A 17,688-nucleotide genomic window follows, 5' to 3' on the forward strand; every position below is an offset into this window, starting at 1 on the left:
TTTCTAATTTAGTGATTTAGCTCCACAATCAGCAGATATTTCTGTAAAGGGTCAGATAGTAGATATTTTAAGCTTTAAGGACCATACAGCCTCCTTCATAAGTTCTCAACTCAGCTATTACAGTGCAACATCTGTGGTATATATTGAAATGAAAAATCTTTGCTGTGCTATAGTAAAGCTTATTTTTATATAATACCCTGTGGTAGGCAGTATTTATCCCACCTGCCTTGATTTAACTTGACTGACATTTAAATCAAGCCCAGCTACACACAAAATACTCAGCAGCAATAAAAATTATTAACATTAAGTTACTGACATTTGTTCCCTTTTTTCCCTTATTAAAGTAAACTAAAAGATTCTGAGAAGAAGAATTTGGAACTACTAACAGAAATTGAACAGCTGCTAAAGGATACCGAAGAGCTGAGATCTGAAAAGGGTATGAGAATGTGTGCTTGCCTCAATCAGGACTTATTGTTTTGTTATGAATATAACATATTGCATAAAAGTTAGCTTATTATATACATGGGAGAATGGTTTACATATGCAATTCTGACTCATGAGTATATGTGTATATCATGCATATACATACATATTTGCTAGACTGGTCTCTGAGTTGTTTTGTTTTACTTGATATTGTTGTTTTAAGAATTTATGGTAACAGAAACTTGCCTTGCTATAAATTTATTCTTTCACTGTCATGAACTATTTCTTGAATACAGTTTTTGTAATTAGAAAAAAATTATTAATGTACTTTATGCCATAATATTGGCAAATGGTTATTATGTGAAGTAATCATTCCAGTAGTGGCAGTGTGTCTTAACATTTAGAACTTGGTAAGAATTCTTGAACAAGTATTAGCACATTTTATGTGCTTAGGATGTACAAAATTTTGGAGCAGCTATTTTCACTCCCAGGGCAATTGAGAAAACAATGTATGAAACAGCCAAAGGTGAATCTAAGTTCAGTATTAATAAGGTAATTCAGTAATGAATTATTTGTGCATTTCATTGTCTTTTTACAGTTTTGTTCTTATATTGCTTGCCCTTTCGGATTTTCCAGGATTTATTACTATTTTCTTGATAACTTCTCTTTTATATTTTTCCTTTAATATGGAAGTTAACTCAGAGTACTTGATAGCTGTATTACATGAACTTTTTTTTTTTTTTTTTTTTTTTTTGCGGAACCAGGGATCGAACTCAGGACCTTGCGCTTGCCAGGCAGGTGCGGGCACCACTGAGCTGCATCCCCAGCCCTATTACATGAACTTCTTAAACTTTATTTCCATAATGTGTGAACATTAAGATTGCTATTTTGGAAATATTTTATATGCAGTTATTCAAAATTTTCTTGACAAAGGCCGTCACTGAAAAAATGAACTAGTTAATACTAGGCTTTTTATTAGGTCAAAGGGCCTCTATCATTTCTCAGTCCTTTGACACACAGTAACGTAAAGCTGAGCACTGCACCTGCTTATAAAATTGTGGAGGACATTCTGTAATCAGATAAAGAAGGTAAAACTGTTTAAATACATGATCAATAAAATTTTGTTGGTTGAATTTCTTAATAAGAAAGGTAAAGAGCTTAAAAAGAGTGAATAGGAACTCCGTTTAGAAACATAAACCATCATGCTAATATGAGAACCAAGCTAGGTTTTAATTCATGAAGAGTATAAGGAAGGTACAATAATTAGTGAAGAGGAAAAAAAGACTACATAAAGACATAGCTGACCTGTGGCCCTAACGGTAAGAGACCAATATAGAGTGAGACTTACATATCAGATGACATTGACTGTGTCATTTTAAATTACACTTAAGCTTGAAAAACAAAAAAGACTTCAACTTATTGCATTGTTTTATGAAGGCTTATTAACCAGAAATTTTTGGTTTGCATTTTGAATATTGCAGAAAAAAATTTCACTGTATGTTTTAATGTGCTCTGCTACTTAAATAATATGTGATATTTCAAAATGAGGACAAGGATTTTTTTGTGCATTGTTTACTACTATATCCCTCAGTAGGTAGAACATTGTTTCATACATAATAGGCAGATGTTTGTTGACTGAATGAATTTCTGAATGTATTGATAACTATGATACATTATTATACAGCAATATGAAAAGCACATAAATCATTGGTTTCTTAAGGGTCTGGAAGTCAAAATTGTGTGATTGTTTTCTGCTTTATCTTCTCTAGTATTTATCAACATTTGTATATTTGAAGAATTATTTTTGAGGGTCCGGGGTTTTAGCTCAGTGGTGCCACTGCCTACCTCACAAGCTCAAGGTCCCGAGTTCGATCCCATTACCCCCCCAAAAAAAAAAATAATTATTTTTGAAAGTGTGTATTTAAAGTTAATATCATAGCCAAGAAATAATGTATGAATTTTTAAAACGTCATCTGATAAAAACTGGGGTTTGGGTACTTGATTCTTTCAGTAAAAGAATCAAAATTGCCAAAAGTTTTTTTCATAACTAAGTGCATTTGTTTTGTCACTGCATTATTTTCTTATGAAAGATTATATCCGTATTTATTATGTGATTGAAGTATTTCAAAACAGAAACATGTTTGGTGATAAACTTAGAAAAATAAGATATAAATAAGCCTCTTTTTTTAAGTTCTCTGAAGTCTGCTAAATATTTAGTGTGTTTTTTATGCTATACGAGATGGAAAAAAGTTTAATCACAAGAAACTCAAAATACAAGTATTTTATGGAAATTGATATTAAGTATTGAGTGGTAGTCTAGAGAACTCTAATGTATTTTGACTTTTTAAATATGAAGAGTTGATAATATTGATCAGGTTTAAAATACAGTAGTTTGTGAACCCCTTGAATAGCTTGAGATAGGAAAGGTTGTCCATGAAACTGAATTTTAATTGTTCTAGTTTAAAAATAGTTGCTGCTGTCTTCTAGGTATAGAGCACCAAGACTCACAGCATTCTTTCTTGGCATTTTTGAATACGCCTACCGATGCTCTGGATCAATTTGAAGTAAGTATTACACTTTTCAGATATTTTCTATGGTCAGTTTAAAGTTCATTTTGTCATTTAAAATTCACTTGGAATAAACGTGTTTTATTGCATCTCACATAAGAGAACCTGGAATCTTATATAAGCAAAACATAGTAGGGAAGGAAGATGTTCTGCATGCTTATGGAAAGTACAGTCACACATGTATTTAACAAACATCTAAGAAAGGTCTAAACATGAAATTCATTATTAGATTTAAAAGCAATTTCAGCTCCTGTAAGAAACAATAAAAGTGTAGGGAGGGGTTGCAGGGGGAATGTAGAAGCTCATAATGGCATATTGCTTGTTGTTGTTTCAAATCAATTCATTTTAAAAAAATATACAGTAAGCACTGTTTCTGTTAAAAGTATTACATATAGTGTGTTGGATGGATTCCACTGTAAAGAAATACTGATTGTATAACACTTTGTCATTACTTACCTTATTAGTTAAATTTTTTGCTGGAAAAAAAGTCATGATATACAGTATAATTTTGTCTCTGAAAATTAAGTCAGTGATTATATCTTTATTCAACAAATGAAAATCAGGTAGCTATGTTGCAAGGCACTGTTCTAGAGATAAGGAGTGACCAAAACAGTCTCTCTTCAAAGAGTTTACATTCCAATGACAAGAATTAGAAGCAGAGATTCTGTTTACTTTTAGTAATTATTTTTGTAAGTGCTTACATTTAATTTGATTATTAGTGAATTGGCATGAGCTTCACTTTGTTACTGTATGTTTGGGGCATAGTATATGAATTGTATTCCATTCCCTTAGGAAAGGGAAAAGAATGGCTCTTTAAAATGTAGTTAATCTCTTAAGTTTCTTGGAAACAATGACAGTGACTGCTTTTTCATTTATTTATTTATTTATTTGAATTAATGTCATTTGTCTTTCAATTGTTTCATAAAATTTTGATTTATCATTTGTTCTTATTGAATTGCTTCATCCATATTTTCTATTTTTTTATTGCTGTATTCGTTAAATAGGATTCCTTTTCTTCTTCCTCATCCTCACTGATTGATTTTTTGGATGACGTAAGTCTTTGCTTTTCAAACCAATGCATCCTTCCCTAAAAGAGATCAGTGAATTGATTTGAAGAATTTGCTTATTAATGCAGTCAGTTTTTGAAATATCACACTTGGAAATTTATCTTGGTCTGGTAATATGCTTCCTCATTATCTTAAATATAATAAAGTAAAAAAATAAACTTTGAGAACTGCTTTGGCTATCAGAGAATCTCTGTATTCCCATGCTTTGCAAGAATTCCAGAGTCTAGAGTGCCTGTTTAAATTATTGTCGCTATGTATACAAATAATTGCTCCTTTTTATTTTTCATGATGATTTCTATTTTACTTTCCCTTTTTCTTTTCAGCGCTTTACTGTTTAATATCTGAGTTGGATAAAAATAAACCTCTGCTGGTATAATCAGAAAGTGACATTTTAAAAATTAAATCTTCCAATAAAACTTATCATAACATAATAAGTGTACCAATCAATTTCTAGTTCTCTTCTATTGTGGAAAGTGATTTTAGTTAGAATATGCACCATTTGCCTATAAATTGACTGCATTATCATTTTCTATCCCTAATTCTATAGATTTAATAATTGAAACTTCTATTAAGTGTGTATAGTATATTATCTTTACAGTATTACCTGTTATGTACCTTTTATGTATTCCACATTCAGTGGCACAAAATCCTTGTTGTGTAACATTTTGTTATTTTGTTGAACATTCTGACTTTCCAGAAATGAGGAAATAAAATGAGTTCAAATGCAAATATTTTACTTAGAACTGTTTTCATACCCAGGAGGTATTCTTTCAATGTTTTATTCCTTATGTTTTATTAAGTAAAATATAACATTCACAAGAAAATTTAGCATAATTTTCCACTAAAGTAACTTCTTGTTTTAAATTTTTTCAAATTAATGAACCAATGTGATTTTCATATTTTTGAAATATTTATACCAAATAAACTTCCACTACACATGGAAACTTTTGTTCTTTCTGATACAAAGAATTACTGAAATTCTATAATGTAATCAAGTAACTGTACAGATAAATAAATGATACTGCATGTTGTCTGCTGTTCAGTATATTGAAATACCCACTATGTTATTTCTATACAGATATCATTCAGCTTAGAATGAGAAGAGATTTTGAGTAATGTATTTCACTCTTTTCCCTAAAGAGGCATTTATACCTTTTTTCTAAAAATTCTTGCCTTTGACATCTTGCCATAAAAAATCTCTGATGGTAAAACAGAAGTACTATACATTTTGGCAAATAAACAAGCTCTTCTCCACGGAAGATCCTTTAGGAATGCCCACCTCTGTCTGGTCCCTGGCTTATTTTCATTCTCTTGCACACATTGCCACCACCACTCTCCAGATGTAATGGGTGTTCAAGTCACAGCTGTTTTCCTACTGTTACTTTTTCTCCAGGAATATCCTTTCTTATCTTTCACTCACTGTTACATAGTACAAGCTCTATTCAGACATACATTAAATTCTGTAATAGTGCAAAGGAATGCCAATATAAAGTAGAAAGGAATTGAGTTCATAGACGCTGCCCAATCTTTGATTCTTATTCCAGGTCATAAAAGGTATGATTTTGAAGATACATTTTCCTATTGCATTGGTGAAACACATATCCCAGTTCTAATTTCACTTTCTAGTTATATAGTTTGGACAAAGTCAGTTAACCTTTCCATGCCACGGTTTGTTCATCTAGCAATAAGAATGGTAATAGTATTTAATCTCATGAATTGGTTTAAAGATTTAAGGAAACTATATAATGTCTTTAATAATATTGGTATTTTTTTCTTTACTTTTAATAGGCTGGTTTCTCATCCTTCCTGGATTCTCTTTAGTTTCCTTTTTTGTCAGTTCTCTTTCACATAAATGCTTTCTTAGCTCTTTGTCAGTCAGCCTGCTACCACCACTATGAATCACATTTCCTTTTGAATTGTCAAAACCAATACCATTGGGAATGATTTTTATCAGAGTAAAGGCTTGCAGTAAGTGCTCACTTAAAATTTTTTTCTTTTCTATTTTTCTGTTCTTCATTTATATTTTATGGCACAAACCTCTTGCTTTTGTTTCTTGTTCATAATTATGACCACCCTTCCCAGAGTTACCCCACTCACTTACTTTATCCTCAAAGTCATAGTAGAATGATGTTTTGAACAGCAGTATTCAATCTTTGGCATGCTTGCTTTTAGCATCCAAGGTATAAAAAGTTCTGTAGCTCTCTCTCTCTCTCTTAGGCATTTGAATTTTTAAGGAACAAATCAAATCTTGATTGTTCTTTGTGCCAGATCTGGTGTCTGGTTATATTGTGCATAATTCTGATAATATGTGACTTCCCCCTATAGTAAGTAGTTTCCAATATCTGATCCGTAACACCATCTTTCTGGTCATTCTTTTCTGTTTTCTCTCTCATTGCTATAGAAAAGATAATGCCAAAGACCTAAAATTTGAAGCTGGAACTTGTAGATATAGAAGAGAGTAAGGTTTGTATTAAGCAAAATTTTAGAAATCAACTTTCCTTTCGTGTCTACACATAGCCTGTCTTCCTCTGTGCCCAAGAGCTCATTGTCCTCATGCTGCCCTCTGGTTTTTCAGTTTTACCACCAGTAAATCTTCTCCTCCAAAATTACCTTCTGTTTTTGTCCTTCTACCTTTATCCTCGTATGCAGGCCAATTAAAACCGTTATTTCTTTCCTTAATTTTTCCTCAGCATGTTTTACCTGCTAACTCAAAATTCAAATGAATATTGGAATTTTTGGCCATATGGGAGGGTGTTCAGAACAACATGCTTTCCTTTTAAGTGACATTGTGTAGTCAGCTTCTTCTAGGGCAAGAGTGGCCTTGACAGAAGGGAAGGGTATATGTAAATACCTGTCACTTCCTTCCCCCTGAGAAAATGAGAACAACAATCAGACAAAGTAGAATGTGTTCTCAGCACTTGGCTTCTGTACTTCAGGAGGATGTAGATATTTGGACTTTTCCTAAATGTAGAGCCATAAACTTTTTTTTTTCTTGTGGTATGGGGAATTGAACTTGTGGCCTTTGCACTGAACTGTCTCCCCAGTTCTTTTCTTATTTCTTTATTTTGAGAAAGGGCTGTACTTGGTCACTAAATTGCCTAGACTAGGCTCAAATTTGCAGTCCTCCTGCCTGAGCCTTCCATAGTGCTGGGATTACAGGTGTGCACCACCACACCCAGCTCTAGAGTCTTAGGCTTTTAATGGTAGAAAGAACCTGAAAAGAAATTTAGTGTAGTTGTTTTTACCATTATTATTTGTACCTTCCCATAGTAAGAACAGTAGTAAGAATGACATTTTAGGTTCTTAGTCTTTGGAAGGGAAAGGAAGGGTATGTAAAGGGCTTTTCAAGCCATTTGTTTGGACACAGGGAAGTTTGAGTTAACTTTAAAAGAAATCAAGATCACTTTGATGAATGGTCCCTTAGCATTCCCATATTAGGAAAGCAGTGGAAGTGATTCCGAGAGCCTTTCTGCTTTGGAAATTAATGTCTCTTCTACCCTCATCTTTTTCCTCAGTTGTACATGCCCAATCCTAGATTGCCTGTGCCTCGTCCCTATTAGACCCAGTCTCATTCTCTCCATTAGCAACAGGGTGAGAACACACATGGAACTCAGTGGTGTGGATTTTCTTATTTCTCTTTCCCATTTTCCCATCTTTTCCCTTCATCTCAATAGTTACAGATTCAGGGTTCATCAGACCGAGCTTCCTACTCTATTCAGTTCATTTTCTTCTTTTCAGCTGAATCAAAGTAACACTTGGATTAACTGTATTAAAGGTAATACTAATTATAGTCGTATAAGTGACCTGTGTATTCTTTTTTTTTTTAATTCTTTTATTGGAAAGAAGGAAAAATTATGAGAAAATTTAAAAAATGGAAATGCAACCCAAATACAATTCTTTTTTTTCTTGTATTAAATTCTTTTATTGGTACATTGTAGCTATACAACACAATTACATTTCTCATTGGGAATTGTACCTTTACATAATGCATCTTGGTTCTTATTTTTTCCCCATTCCTAGCCCTCCCTTCACGCCCTCCACCCTTCCCTATTTACAAAGACTTTATTTCCATTTTTTCCATTTCTCATCATTTTTCCTTTCCCTTCTTTCCTTTCCCCTGCCCCTCCCACTACCCCTACCCCTTTGGACCTTTTCTTCCTATTTTACATTATCAATTATTCATCCTAATCATTGGTACATTTTAGGTATACAATATAATGACATTCATCATTGGAAATTTGCACCTTTACATAGTCTCTCTTGGTTCTTATTTTTCACCCTTGCCCAGCCCTCCCTTCAACCCCTCCATTCCTCCCTATTTACAAAGATTTTGTTCCTATTTTTCCATTTTCTCATATTAATCCCATTCCCTTCTATCCTTTACCCTAGCCCTCCCACTTCCTTCCTCTTTGCCCCTTTTCTTCCTATTTCACATTACCTATTATACATTTAGTCCTTATTTACACTTTCAGTTCCTCACACCAGAGAAACTATTCAGTATTTATACATGTGTGTCCTATTTATTTCACTTAAGAGTATCGCCTCAATGTGCATCCACTTAGCTATAAATGTCTCTAGTTTCTCATTTTTTATGGCTGAGTAGTACTCCATTTTATTAAAAACCCACATTTTCTTTATCCAGTCTCCAGTTGATGGGCATTTGGGCTGTTTCCAAGTTTTAGCTATTACAAACTGAATTGCTATGAACATGGGTGCACATATATCACTGTGGTATGATTCTTTTAATTCTTTGGGGAAGATCCCCAGCAGTGGAATAGCGGGTCAAATGGGACTTCCAGTCCTAGTTCTTTGAGGTATCTCCATACTGATTTTCACAGTGGTTGCACCAGTCTACACTCCCACCAGCAGTGGAGCAGGGTTCCTCTTTCCCCACAGCCCCGCCAGCATTTGTTATTGGTGGATTTCATGACAGCAGCCATTCTTTCTGGAGTGAAGTGGAATCTCAGCATTGTTTTCATTTGCATCTCTCGAATGACCAGTGATGTTGAACATTTTTTCATGTATTTATTTGCTATTTCTACTTCTTTGTCTGAGAAATGTCTGTTCATTTTAGATGCCCATTTTTGGATTGGGTCTTTAAATTTGGGAGGTCTGATCTTTTTAAGTTCTTTATAGATTTGAGATAGTAGACCTTTGTCTGAGGAAGAGCAGGTGAAGATTTTTTCCCACATTGTGAGTTGTCTCTTCACACTGCTGGTGGTTTCTCTTGCTGTGCAGAAGCCTTTTAATAAGAAGAGATCCCACCTGTTGATTGTTTGTACTAGTTCACGGGCAACTGAGGTTTTGTTCATAAAATCTTTTCCTACACCGATGTCTTCAAGGGTTCTACCTAACCTGTGTTCCAACTGGTTCAGAGTTTCTATTTTAATATTTAGATCTTTAATCCATTTTGATTTTAGTTTAGTGCATGGTGAGAGATACAGGTCTAGTTTTAATCTTTGGCAAGTTGAAGCCCAATTTTTCAAGCACCATTTATTAAAGAGGCTATCTTTCCTCCAGTGAGGGTGTTTGGCTCCTTTGTCGAAGATGAGATGGCTGAGTGTGTCTGGCGTTGTTTCTACATCTTCTATTCTGTTCCACTGGTCCTCAAGTCTGTTTCTTTGCCAGTACCATGCTGTTTTTATCACAGTAGCTTTGTAGTATAGTTGCAGGTTGGGGATTGTGATACCCCCTGCCATGTCTCTTGTTACCTAGAATTGCTTTTGCTATTCTGGGTCTCTTCTTGTTCCAAATGAATTTTTGGATTGTTTTCTTGAGGTCTATGAACTATGCTGCTGGGATCTCAATTGGAATTGCATTAAATCTGTAGAGCAGTTTTGGAAGTATGGCCATTTTCACTCTATTAATCCTTCCTACCCAGGAGCAGGGGATGTCTGTCCATTTTCTGATATCATCTTCAATCTCGCTTTTCAGAGTGCCATAGTTTTCAGAGAAGAGGTCTTTGATTTCTTTCGTTAGGTGGATTCCTAGGTATTTCAGTTTTTTGGATGCTATTGCGAAAGGAATTATTTGCCCTATTTCTCTCTCAGTGAGTCTGTCATTGGTGTAGAGGAAAGCTATTGATTTTTGTGTGTTGACCTTGTAACAGGCTACTTGACTGAATTTGGTTATTAAGTCTAGAAGACTTCTGGTGGAGTTCTTGGGGTCTTCTATATAGAGTATCATGTCATCTGCAAATAATGACAGTTTGACTTCTTCATTTCCTATCTTTATTCCTTTTATTTCTTTCTCTTGTCTAATTGCCGTGGCTAATGTTTCCAGAACTATATTGAACAAGAGTGGTGATAGTGGACATACTTGTCTTGTTCCTGATTTTAGTGTGAAGTGTAGGGAACAGGGGAAGGGGACGTTACCAGAACCTCTGCAGTAAGTCCTAGTCCCCTGCGAGCCACGGCAGCACAAGGCGAATTACTGGAAAGGTAGACAAATGAGACTGAGAAGATGCTGAACTTTGAGTCTGATCAGTGCTGCTCTGGGTGGCAAAGACAAGAAGCTCTGGCTTGCAGCACCTTTTATTTAGTACATCATGGGATCATTGAGATCTCCCTTGTGACCTGAGGCCAAAATGGAATTATGTCTTGGAGTGTTATAGCTGGCCTGTAGGCAGGAGAACTAGGCCTACTCAAATGATTTTTCCTTAGAATTATGTAGCATTGCTCCCAACAGTGAAGGATTTCAGTTTTTGACCATTTAGTATGATATTGGCTGTTGGTTTTTCATAGATGGCTTCTATCAGTTTGAGGTAGAGACCATCTATTCCAATTTTTTGTAGTGTTTTATCATAAATGCATGTTGGATTTTGTCAAATGCTTTTTCTGCGTCTATGGAGATAATCATATGGTTTTTGTCCTTGGCTCTATTCATATAGTGTATTACATCGACTGATTTTCGTATATTGAACCATCCCTGCATCCCTGGGATGAATCCCACTTGATCAGGGTGTATGATCTTCTTGATGATCTTCTGCATTCTGTTTGCCAGTATCTTATTAAGGATTTTTGCATCTGTATTCATTAGTGAGATTGGCCTATAGTTCTCTTTTTCAGTTGGGTCTTTCTCTGCTTTTGGGATCAAGGTGATGCTTGCTTCCAGGAATGAATTTGGGAGTATTGCTTCCCTTTCAATTTCATTGAAGAGTTTAAACAGTAGTGGCAGCAGTTCCTCTCTAAATGTCTTGTAGAATTCAGCAGTGAAGCCATCAGGGCCCGGGCTTTTCTTAGTTGATAAGTTTTTAATTACATTTTCAGTTTCATTGGTTGATATTGGGTTGTTCAGAATTTTTAGGTCTTCTTGGTTCAACTTTGGTAATTCATATGTATCTAGGAATCTGTCTATTTCTTCTGTGTTGTCCATCTTATTGGCGTATAGGTTCTGGAAGTAGGTATTGATGATCCTCTGGATCTGCTGGGTCTGTTGTAATTTCACCCTTTTCATTCCTAATTGCATGGATTTGGGCCTTTTCTTTCCTTTTTCTGACAAGGTTGGCTAAAGGTTTGTCAATTTTGTTGATTCTTTCGAAGAACCAACTCTTGGCTTCATTGATTTTTTTTTGTATCGTTCTCTTAGTCTCCATTGCATTAATTTCTCCTCTGATCTTTCTAATTTCCTCCCTTGTATGAGCTTTGGGTTTGTCCTGCTCTTCTTTTTCTAGAAGCTTGAGGTTCAGCATCAGGTTGTTTAATTGGGCTCGTTCTGTTTTCCTAATATGTGTATTCACTGCTATGAATTTCCCTTGTAAGACTGCTTTCATTGTGTCCCATAGATTCCAATGTGTTGTTTTGTCATTGTCATTTAATTGAAGGAACTGTCTGATTTCTTCTTTAATTTCCTCTGTGACCCATTGGTTATTCAGAAGTGTGTTGTTCAATTTCCACATGTTTATGAAATTTTTTGAGTTTCTTTTGCTATGGGTCTCCAATTTCATTGCACTATGGTCTGATAATATACAGGGTATAACTTCAGTTCCTTTGCACTTACTTAAACATGTTCTGTGTGTGAGTATGTGGTCTGTTTCGGAGAATGACCCATGTGCAGCTGAGAAGAATGTGTATTCTGATTTTGTGGGGTGGAAGACTCTGTAAACATTTGTTAAGTTCATTTGTTCAAGAGTTTGATTGAGTTCTAGTATTTCATTACTTATTTTTAGTCTAGTTGATCTATCTATTTGTGACAGTGGGGTGTTGAGGTCCCCCACTACAGTTGTATTAGTGCATATATGACTTTTCCTGTCTGTTAGTATTTGTTTTATATAGTTGGGTGCACTAGTGTTTGGTGCATAGATATTTATGATTGTCATCTCTTCCTCTTGGATGGTTCCCTTTACAAGGATGTAGTGTCCTTCTTCGTCTCTCTTAATCAGTGTTGGTTTGAAATCTACTTGATCTGCAAAGAGGATAGCTACTCCTGCTTTTTTTTGTTTCCTGTCTCATGGAGTATTGTTTTCTACCCTTTAACTTTCAGTCTATGAGTTTCCTTTTGAATGAAGTGTGTTTCTTGTATGCAGCATATTGTTGGATTTTGCTTCTTGACCCATTCTGCCAGGCTATTTCTTTTGATTGGTGAATTGAGACCATTAACATTGATGGTTATAACTGAAACCTATTGCCTTGTCATTATCATGACTTTTTCTTTTTGTTGGGTTCTCCCCCTTTACATTTAATTTCTTGTCATGCCAGATGGGTTCATTCTGCTTTGCTTCCTGGGATTGTGATCCTCAATGTCTGTTTCTAGGATATTGTGTAAAATTTTTTGGAGTGCTGGTTTGGTATTCACGAAGTTCCTAAGGTGCTCTTTGTCATGAAAGTATCTTATTTCTCTATCATCAATTTTGAAAGATAGTTTTGCAGGGTACATCAATCTGGGTTGGAGGCTGTTTTCTTTTAGGGCTTGGAATATGTCACTCCAAGCTCTTCTTGCCTTGATGGTTTGTGTTGAGAAGTCTGCTGTGATTCTGATGGGCTTTCCTTTGTATGTGATTTGTTTCTTTTCTCTGACTGCTTGGAGAACTTTGTTCTTCTGTTGTGTTTCTGGAATCTTAACAATTATATGCCTATGTGTAGATTTTTTTTTGATCAAGGCTATTTGGAGTCCTATATGCCTCACTTATCTGTATGTCAAGCTCTTTTCCCCTGCTTGGGAACTTTTCTGCCATTATTTCTGTGAAGAGGTTTTTTTATGTCATCTCCACTCTCTCCTGTTTCTTCATTGAGCCCAATCAGTCTTATGTTATTCTTCTTTGCATCATCTAGCAGCTGTTGGATTGATTTCTCATGTTCCCTTATAATTTGGAAGCAATTTTTCTTTTCCTGGTCACTAATTGCAATCTTATCTTCTCTATCTGAAATTCTGTCCTCACATTGGCTCATTCTGCTGTGTAGACTTTCAATGGAGTTTTTCATGTCCTGGAAATCTATTTGCATCTGTTTTATGGATTCCATTTGTTTCTTATGTTGGGATTCCATCATGTTCCTCAGCTCTTCTCTAGATTTATTAATCATGTCTTGCACTAGGGGCACAATTTCTCCTGTTATCTGAGAAATTATTTCTGATTTCATTTTTTCCAGATCCCCTTTTGTTGCCAGTTCAGTGGGTCCAGGTGGTTGAGTATCAGAGTGTTCCATCTCATTTCCCTTTGGGGTTGCGGTAGGTGATCTGGAAGTCTGGTTTTGAGACTTATTTACGTATTTTCTTATTTCAACTGGGCCGGGGGGCTGTTAGCGCCTGCACAGATTACCTCCTCTGAGCTGGGAGAGGTGGGACAGGGGCCGGGAGCAGCGGTAGGGATGGTGACCCAAAAGCCCTTTCCTGTGGGCTGGGAGCAGCCGGAGGGATGGTGGCCAGGAAGCCCCTTCCTCTGGACCAGGAGCAGTGGGATGGTGGCTCAGAAGCCCCTACCTCTGGGCCGGGAGCAGCGGGACTCAGTACCTTGGTCTGGTGGTCTGGTGACCTCTGCGTCTTTGTAGTGTGGAACCAGGTGCCTGCCTGTCTGCAGCGGGGTGATTCGGTGTCTTCCGTGTGCCTCAGGACCTCGGTAGGGTGTGCACAGACCTTCCTGTGTGCAGCGGGCTAATTCGGCATATTCCAGGAGACTGGGGACCTCAGTAGGGCATGGGCAGACCTGCCTGTCTGCAGCAGGCTGATTCGGCGTGTTCTGTGAGACTCAGGACCTCGGTAGGGCATGGGCAGACCTGCCTGTCTGTAGCGGGCTGATTGGGCATGTTCTGTGGGACTCAGGACCTCAGTAGGGCATGCACAGACCTGCCTGTATGCAGCGGGCTGATTTGGCGTGTTCTGTGCGACTCCGACCTATGTATTCTTTATATTTGATAAACATATTGTCACATATATTTGCTAGGTAAGTTTTGAGTTCTATTAAATTATAAGTTTACATTTTGTCAGTTTGGTTTCAGTTCACAAAAATGGAAATTGCTTGGTTCGTTGGCAAATGAAAATGTACTCTGACTTGCTTTCTGTAAGTTTTCTTACTGTAGTATACCAAGCAAAGAATAAATCAAGGAATTAAAACTTGGTTTGTAAAGGTCAGACATGGAAGAAAGATTGTATCTTGGTCTACCTCATATTGCTGCCCTTTCTCCTTTTCAAGCATATAAGAAAGCTGAGCAGGCAGAGTTCTCAACTTGGTTTTATTTTCATATATAATCTTACTAATATGTCCCAGAATATTTAATCTCAGTCATGGCGTCTCCCTCCTTCTTTCATTTCTTGATTTTACCATTGTTCTTTCCTAGCCTCTTTTACATTTCTTATAACCAATCATGATGATCTGAGATTTAAGAGCAGAGTTCTAGCTGTTTCTGGGAAGGGTAATAATCATGAGAATCAGTAGACTATTGTAAAACCTCTGTTGTAAAGATTTCTTTACTCCTATGACCAAAATCAGGACTAGCTCCTTCTGAGAAATTATGGCATTCCTGAAATGTCCTCCTCTGCTGCTTGTTTTTAAGCTTTCCATCCAAAAAGCAAAACGAAACAAAAGAATGGAACAGAATAAAATTTCCATCCACGTATTCAGCACAATCCAACTTGAAGATCTCATATTTCAGAAAATTATCACATATATAGTACTTCCCCATTTGAGGCGAAACAGATTATCTACTTAAAATACTTGGAACCAGGAGTATTTGATGTTGGCATTTTCTGGATTTAGGACTATTTGTTCAATCCAAAATCCTCTGATACCCAAAAACTTTCAGCTGTCAGATTTCAGATTTTCACATGAAGGATGTTCAACCTGTATATTATTGTGCATATATTTGTATATATTTTTATTATATACTTTATATGATATAATATATTCAGATTATATAGAGGGAAGAAACTATATCTGCATTGACTATCTCTTCCTTATTTGGTATTTTATTAAATAAGACTGCTGGAATTTATTAACTGAACCTTAAAAACTTTTAACGAAATTATGTGCCCTTAAGATTCATTACTTGTTGGTTTCTGTTTTCTTGCTTACCTCTATACTCAGTCTTAAAGTTCTGGTGGCAGTTCATATACATATAAAACACATGTTTTAAGGTGGTACATGATTCACTGTTAAGACAAGGTACGGGTCAACTTATTTGCTATAAGTACAGTTTTATTATTTATAGAAAACTGTAGCGTGTGTATATGTTTGAAGGCGGTGACAAATGTTTTCCTCAGCATATTTCAGGAAAAGTATAATTAACCCTTTTCTGTTAAACACATTGGTAAGAAACTATTGCTGTGTTAATAAGATAATTTAATGTTATTAGCTTTATGTCATTCCAGCTTAGAAAATGTTGTACTTCCTAGGCAAAGATAATTTTGAGAGATATTTGGACTGTTTTTAGTATAGTGATAATATATTTACTTTGAGATATCATCTTTTTCATAGTTTTAGCACACTCCAGACTAGTCAAGAATCAAAACCTAAAGGTTGCTCTATATTGAACTTTTAACACTTTTTACATGTGTAGATTATACACAGTGGTGGCTGTAAAGATAAATTAGGTGCAGAACTAGACCTCAAAATGTTTATTGTTAAAAAATATGACATAGCTGGGAACTATGCAATGTAGAAAGCAATAAATGGCATGCGAAACACCTAGGGTCACTATTATGGAAGTTATGAACAGTTTCTTCATTACTGAAAGTTTTGAAATTGACAGGCTCTCGTCCAAACATATTAGGGCATTTCTACCCCAAAGAATCTGACAACCTGGTGGAAAACATAAATATATAAACAGACTATTATCACACCATCCAGGTAATAATAATAATAAATATGAGAGGACAAAGGAGAATTACGTCTAACTAGACCGGAAGGATCCAGAAAAACTTTCCAAAAGAAATAATGCCTGAGTTGAATCTTTACAGATCAGAATTGTGGGCAGGCAGAGTATGGGAGGAGGGCTGAGTAGGGAGGACAGAGGGAGGTTTTCAGTTTGGTGAAAGCAAAAAGGATGATATTCAGGGATTGATGAGAAACGAGTTTGAAGATTTAAGCAGGGACCAAAATCAATTGAGTTTATAGTCTGTATTATGAAATTTAGATTTAACCTCTCCCTGTGTAATAATCACTGAAGGATTTAACAGGAAAAAAGTGAGGTGACAGTTTCATTTTGGGCAAGGTAAGTTGGAAAACAACATCCATGTGGAAATGTCCAACAGACAGATATGTGAGTGAGAAGCTTGAAGAAGAACAGCAAACTGGCAGTAGAGATATGGGAATGATCAGCATAGTTGAGAGTGGATGCTGTCTGCTCAGGAGAATATAGTAGCATGAGAAGAACAGTGAGCCCATAACAGACACTTGAGATCTCCAGCATTGAAGAGGGAGGAGGACAGGCCTCCACAGAAGAGGAGGAGAAGCAATGATTGGAAAAAGCATCCTGTCACAGAACTAAGGGACTGGAGGGATTTTAAAGAGGTACTGTTCAGAACCAGAGGTGGCTGGTCAGATCATCGGGCTCAGGGTCTCAGTATCACATTAAACAGAATGAAGCAGAAAAAAGCCCAATTGGATTGAGAAGTAAATTGGAAGATTAGAAAGTGAAGGCAGTGATTGTCTTCTGTTCTAAGGAAAGTTTAAATCTGACTGAGAAGGTTTGAATTCTAGCACCACCACTTAACCAGTTTTAAAACCTTGGCCAAGTTCATCTGTTTTCTTCATCTTTAACATAAGGATCATAATACTTACCTTATTAGGGTTTCTATGAGAAGAGTTATATATGGAAGGCATTTTTGGAAAGTATCTTTATATATGCTACATGTGACAAATGTTAAGTATTATGATTATTAGGGAAAGAGATTGATAGAGGAAGAATTGGGAACTGATTGTTTGTTTGTTTGGTTGGTTGGTTGGTTGGCTTTGTAGATGAGAGGGGAAGAGAGAGGTTCTGCCTTCCTATTAATAACAGGATAGGGTCAGGGATTTAGCTTAGTGGCGCCATGCCTGCCTCAAAAATACAAGGTCCTGAGTTCGATCCCCTGTACTGGAAATAAACAAACAGGGTAATTAAGCTGGTTTGATCCTGAGATTTTAGCCTCTAACTGACCAGACCAAGAAACAAAAACTTGTTTAGAAATGTATGAGTCTTTTCATCTTGGTTTGCAATTAA

General features: G+C 36.0%; 1 protein-coding gene across 23 annotated transcripts in view; it reads left to right on the forward strand.

Annotated features, from left to right (window-relative positions):
• The window catches only part of Cdc42bpa (CDC42 binding protein kinase alpha), a 277,951-nt gene that overhangs the window by 210,813 nt on the left and 49,450 nt on the right, over positions 1 to 17,688 (forward strand). For 11 of the 23 annotated variants that reach the window (XM_087194275.1, XM_087194284.1, XM_087194283.1 and 8 more), the window contains 3 exons: positions 345 to 436; positions 2,911 to 2,987; positions 3,995 to 4,042. In XM_087194275.1, coding sequence (XP_087050401.1) covers positions 345 to 436; positions 2,911 to 2,987; positions 3,995 to 4,042 — 217 coding nt within the window. The remainder of the gene's footprint in view (positions 1 to 344; positions 437 to 2,910; positions 2,988 to 3,994; positions 4,043 to 17,688) is intronic. The other 12 variants (XM_087194277.1, XM_087194282.1, XM_087194293.1 and 9 more) reach the window with 2 other exon arrangements.

Source organism: Heterocephalus glaber, unplaced genomic scaffold, assembly GCF_053883595.1.
Source record: "Heterocephalus glaber isolate CG9 unplaced genomic scaffold, H.glaber_assembly_v1.0 deba00001600, whole genome shotgun sequence".
NCBI lineage: Eukaryota > Metazoa > Chordata > Mammalia > Rodentia > Bathyergidae > Heterocephalus > Heterocephalus glaber.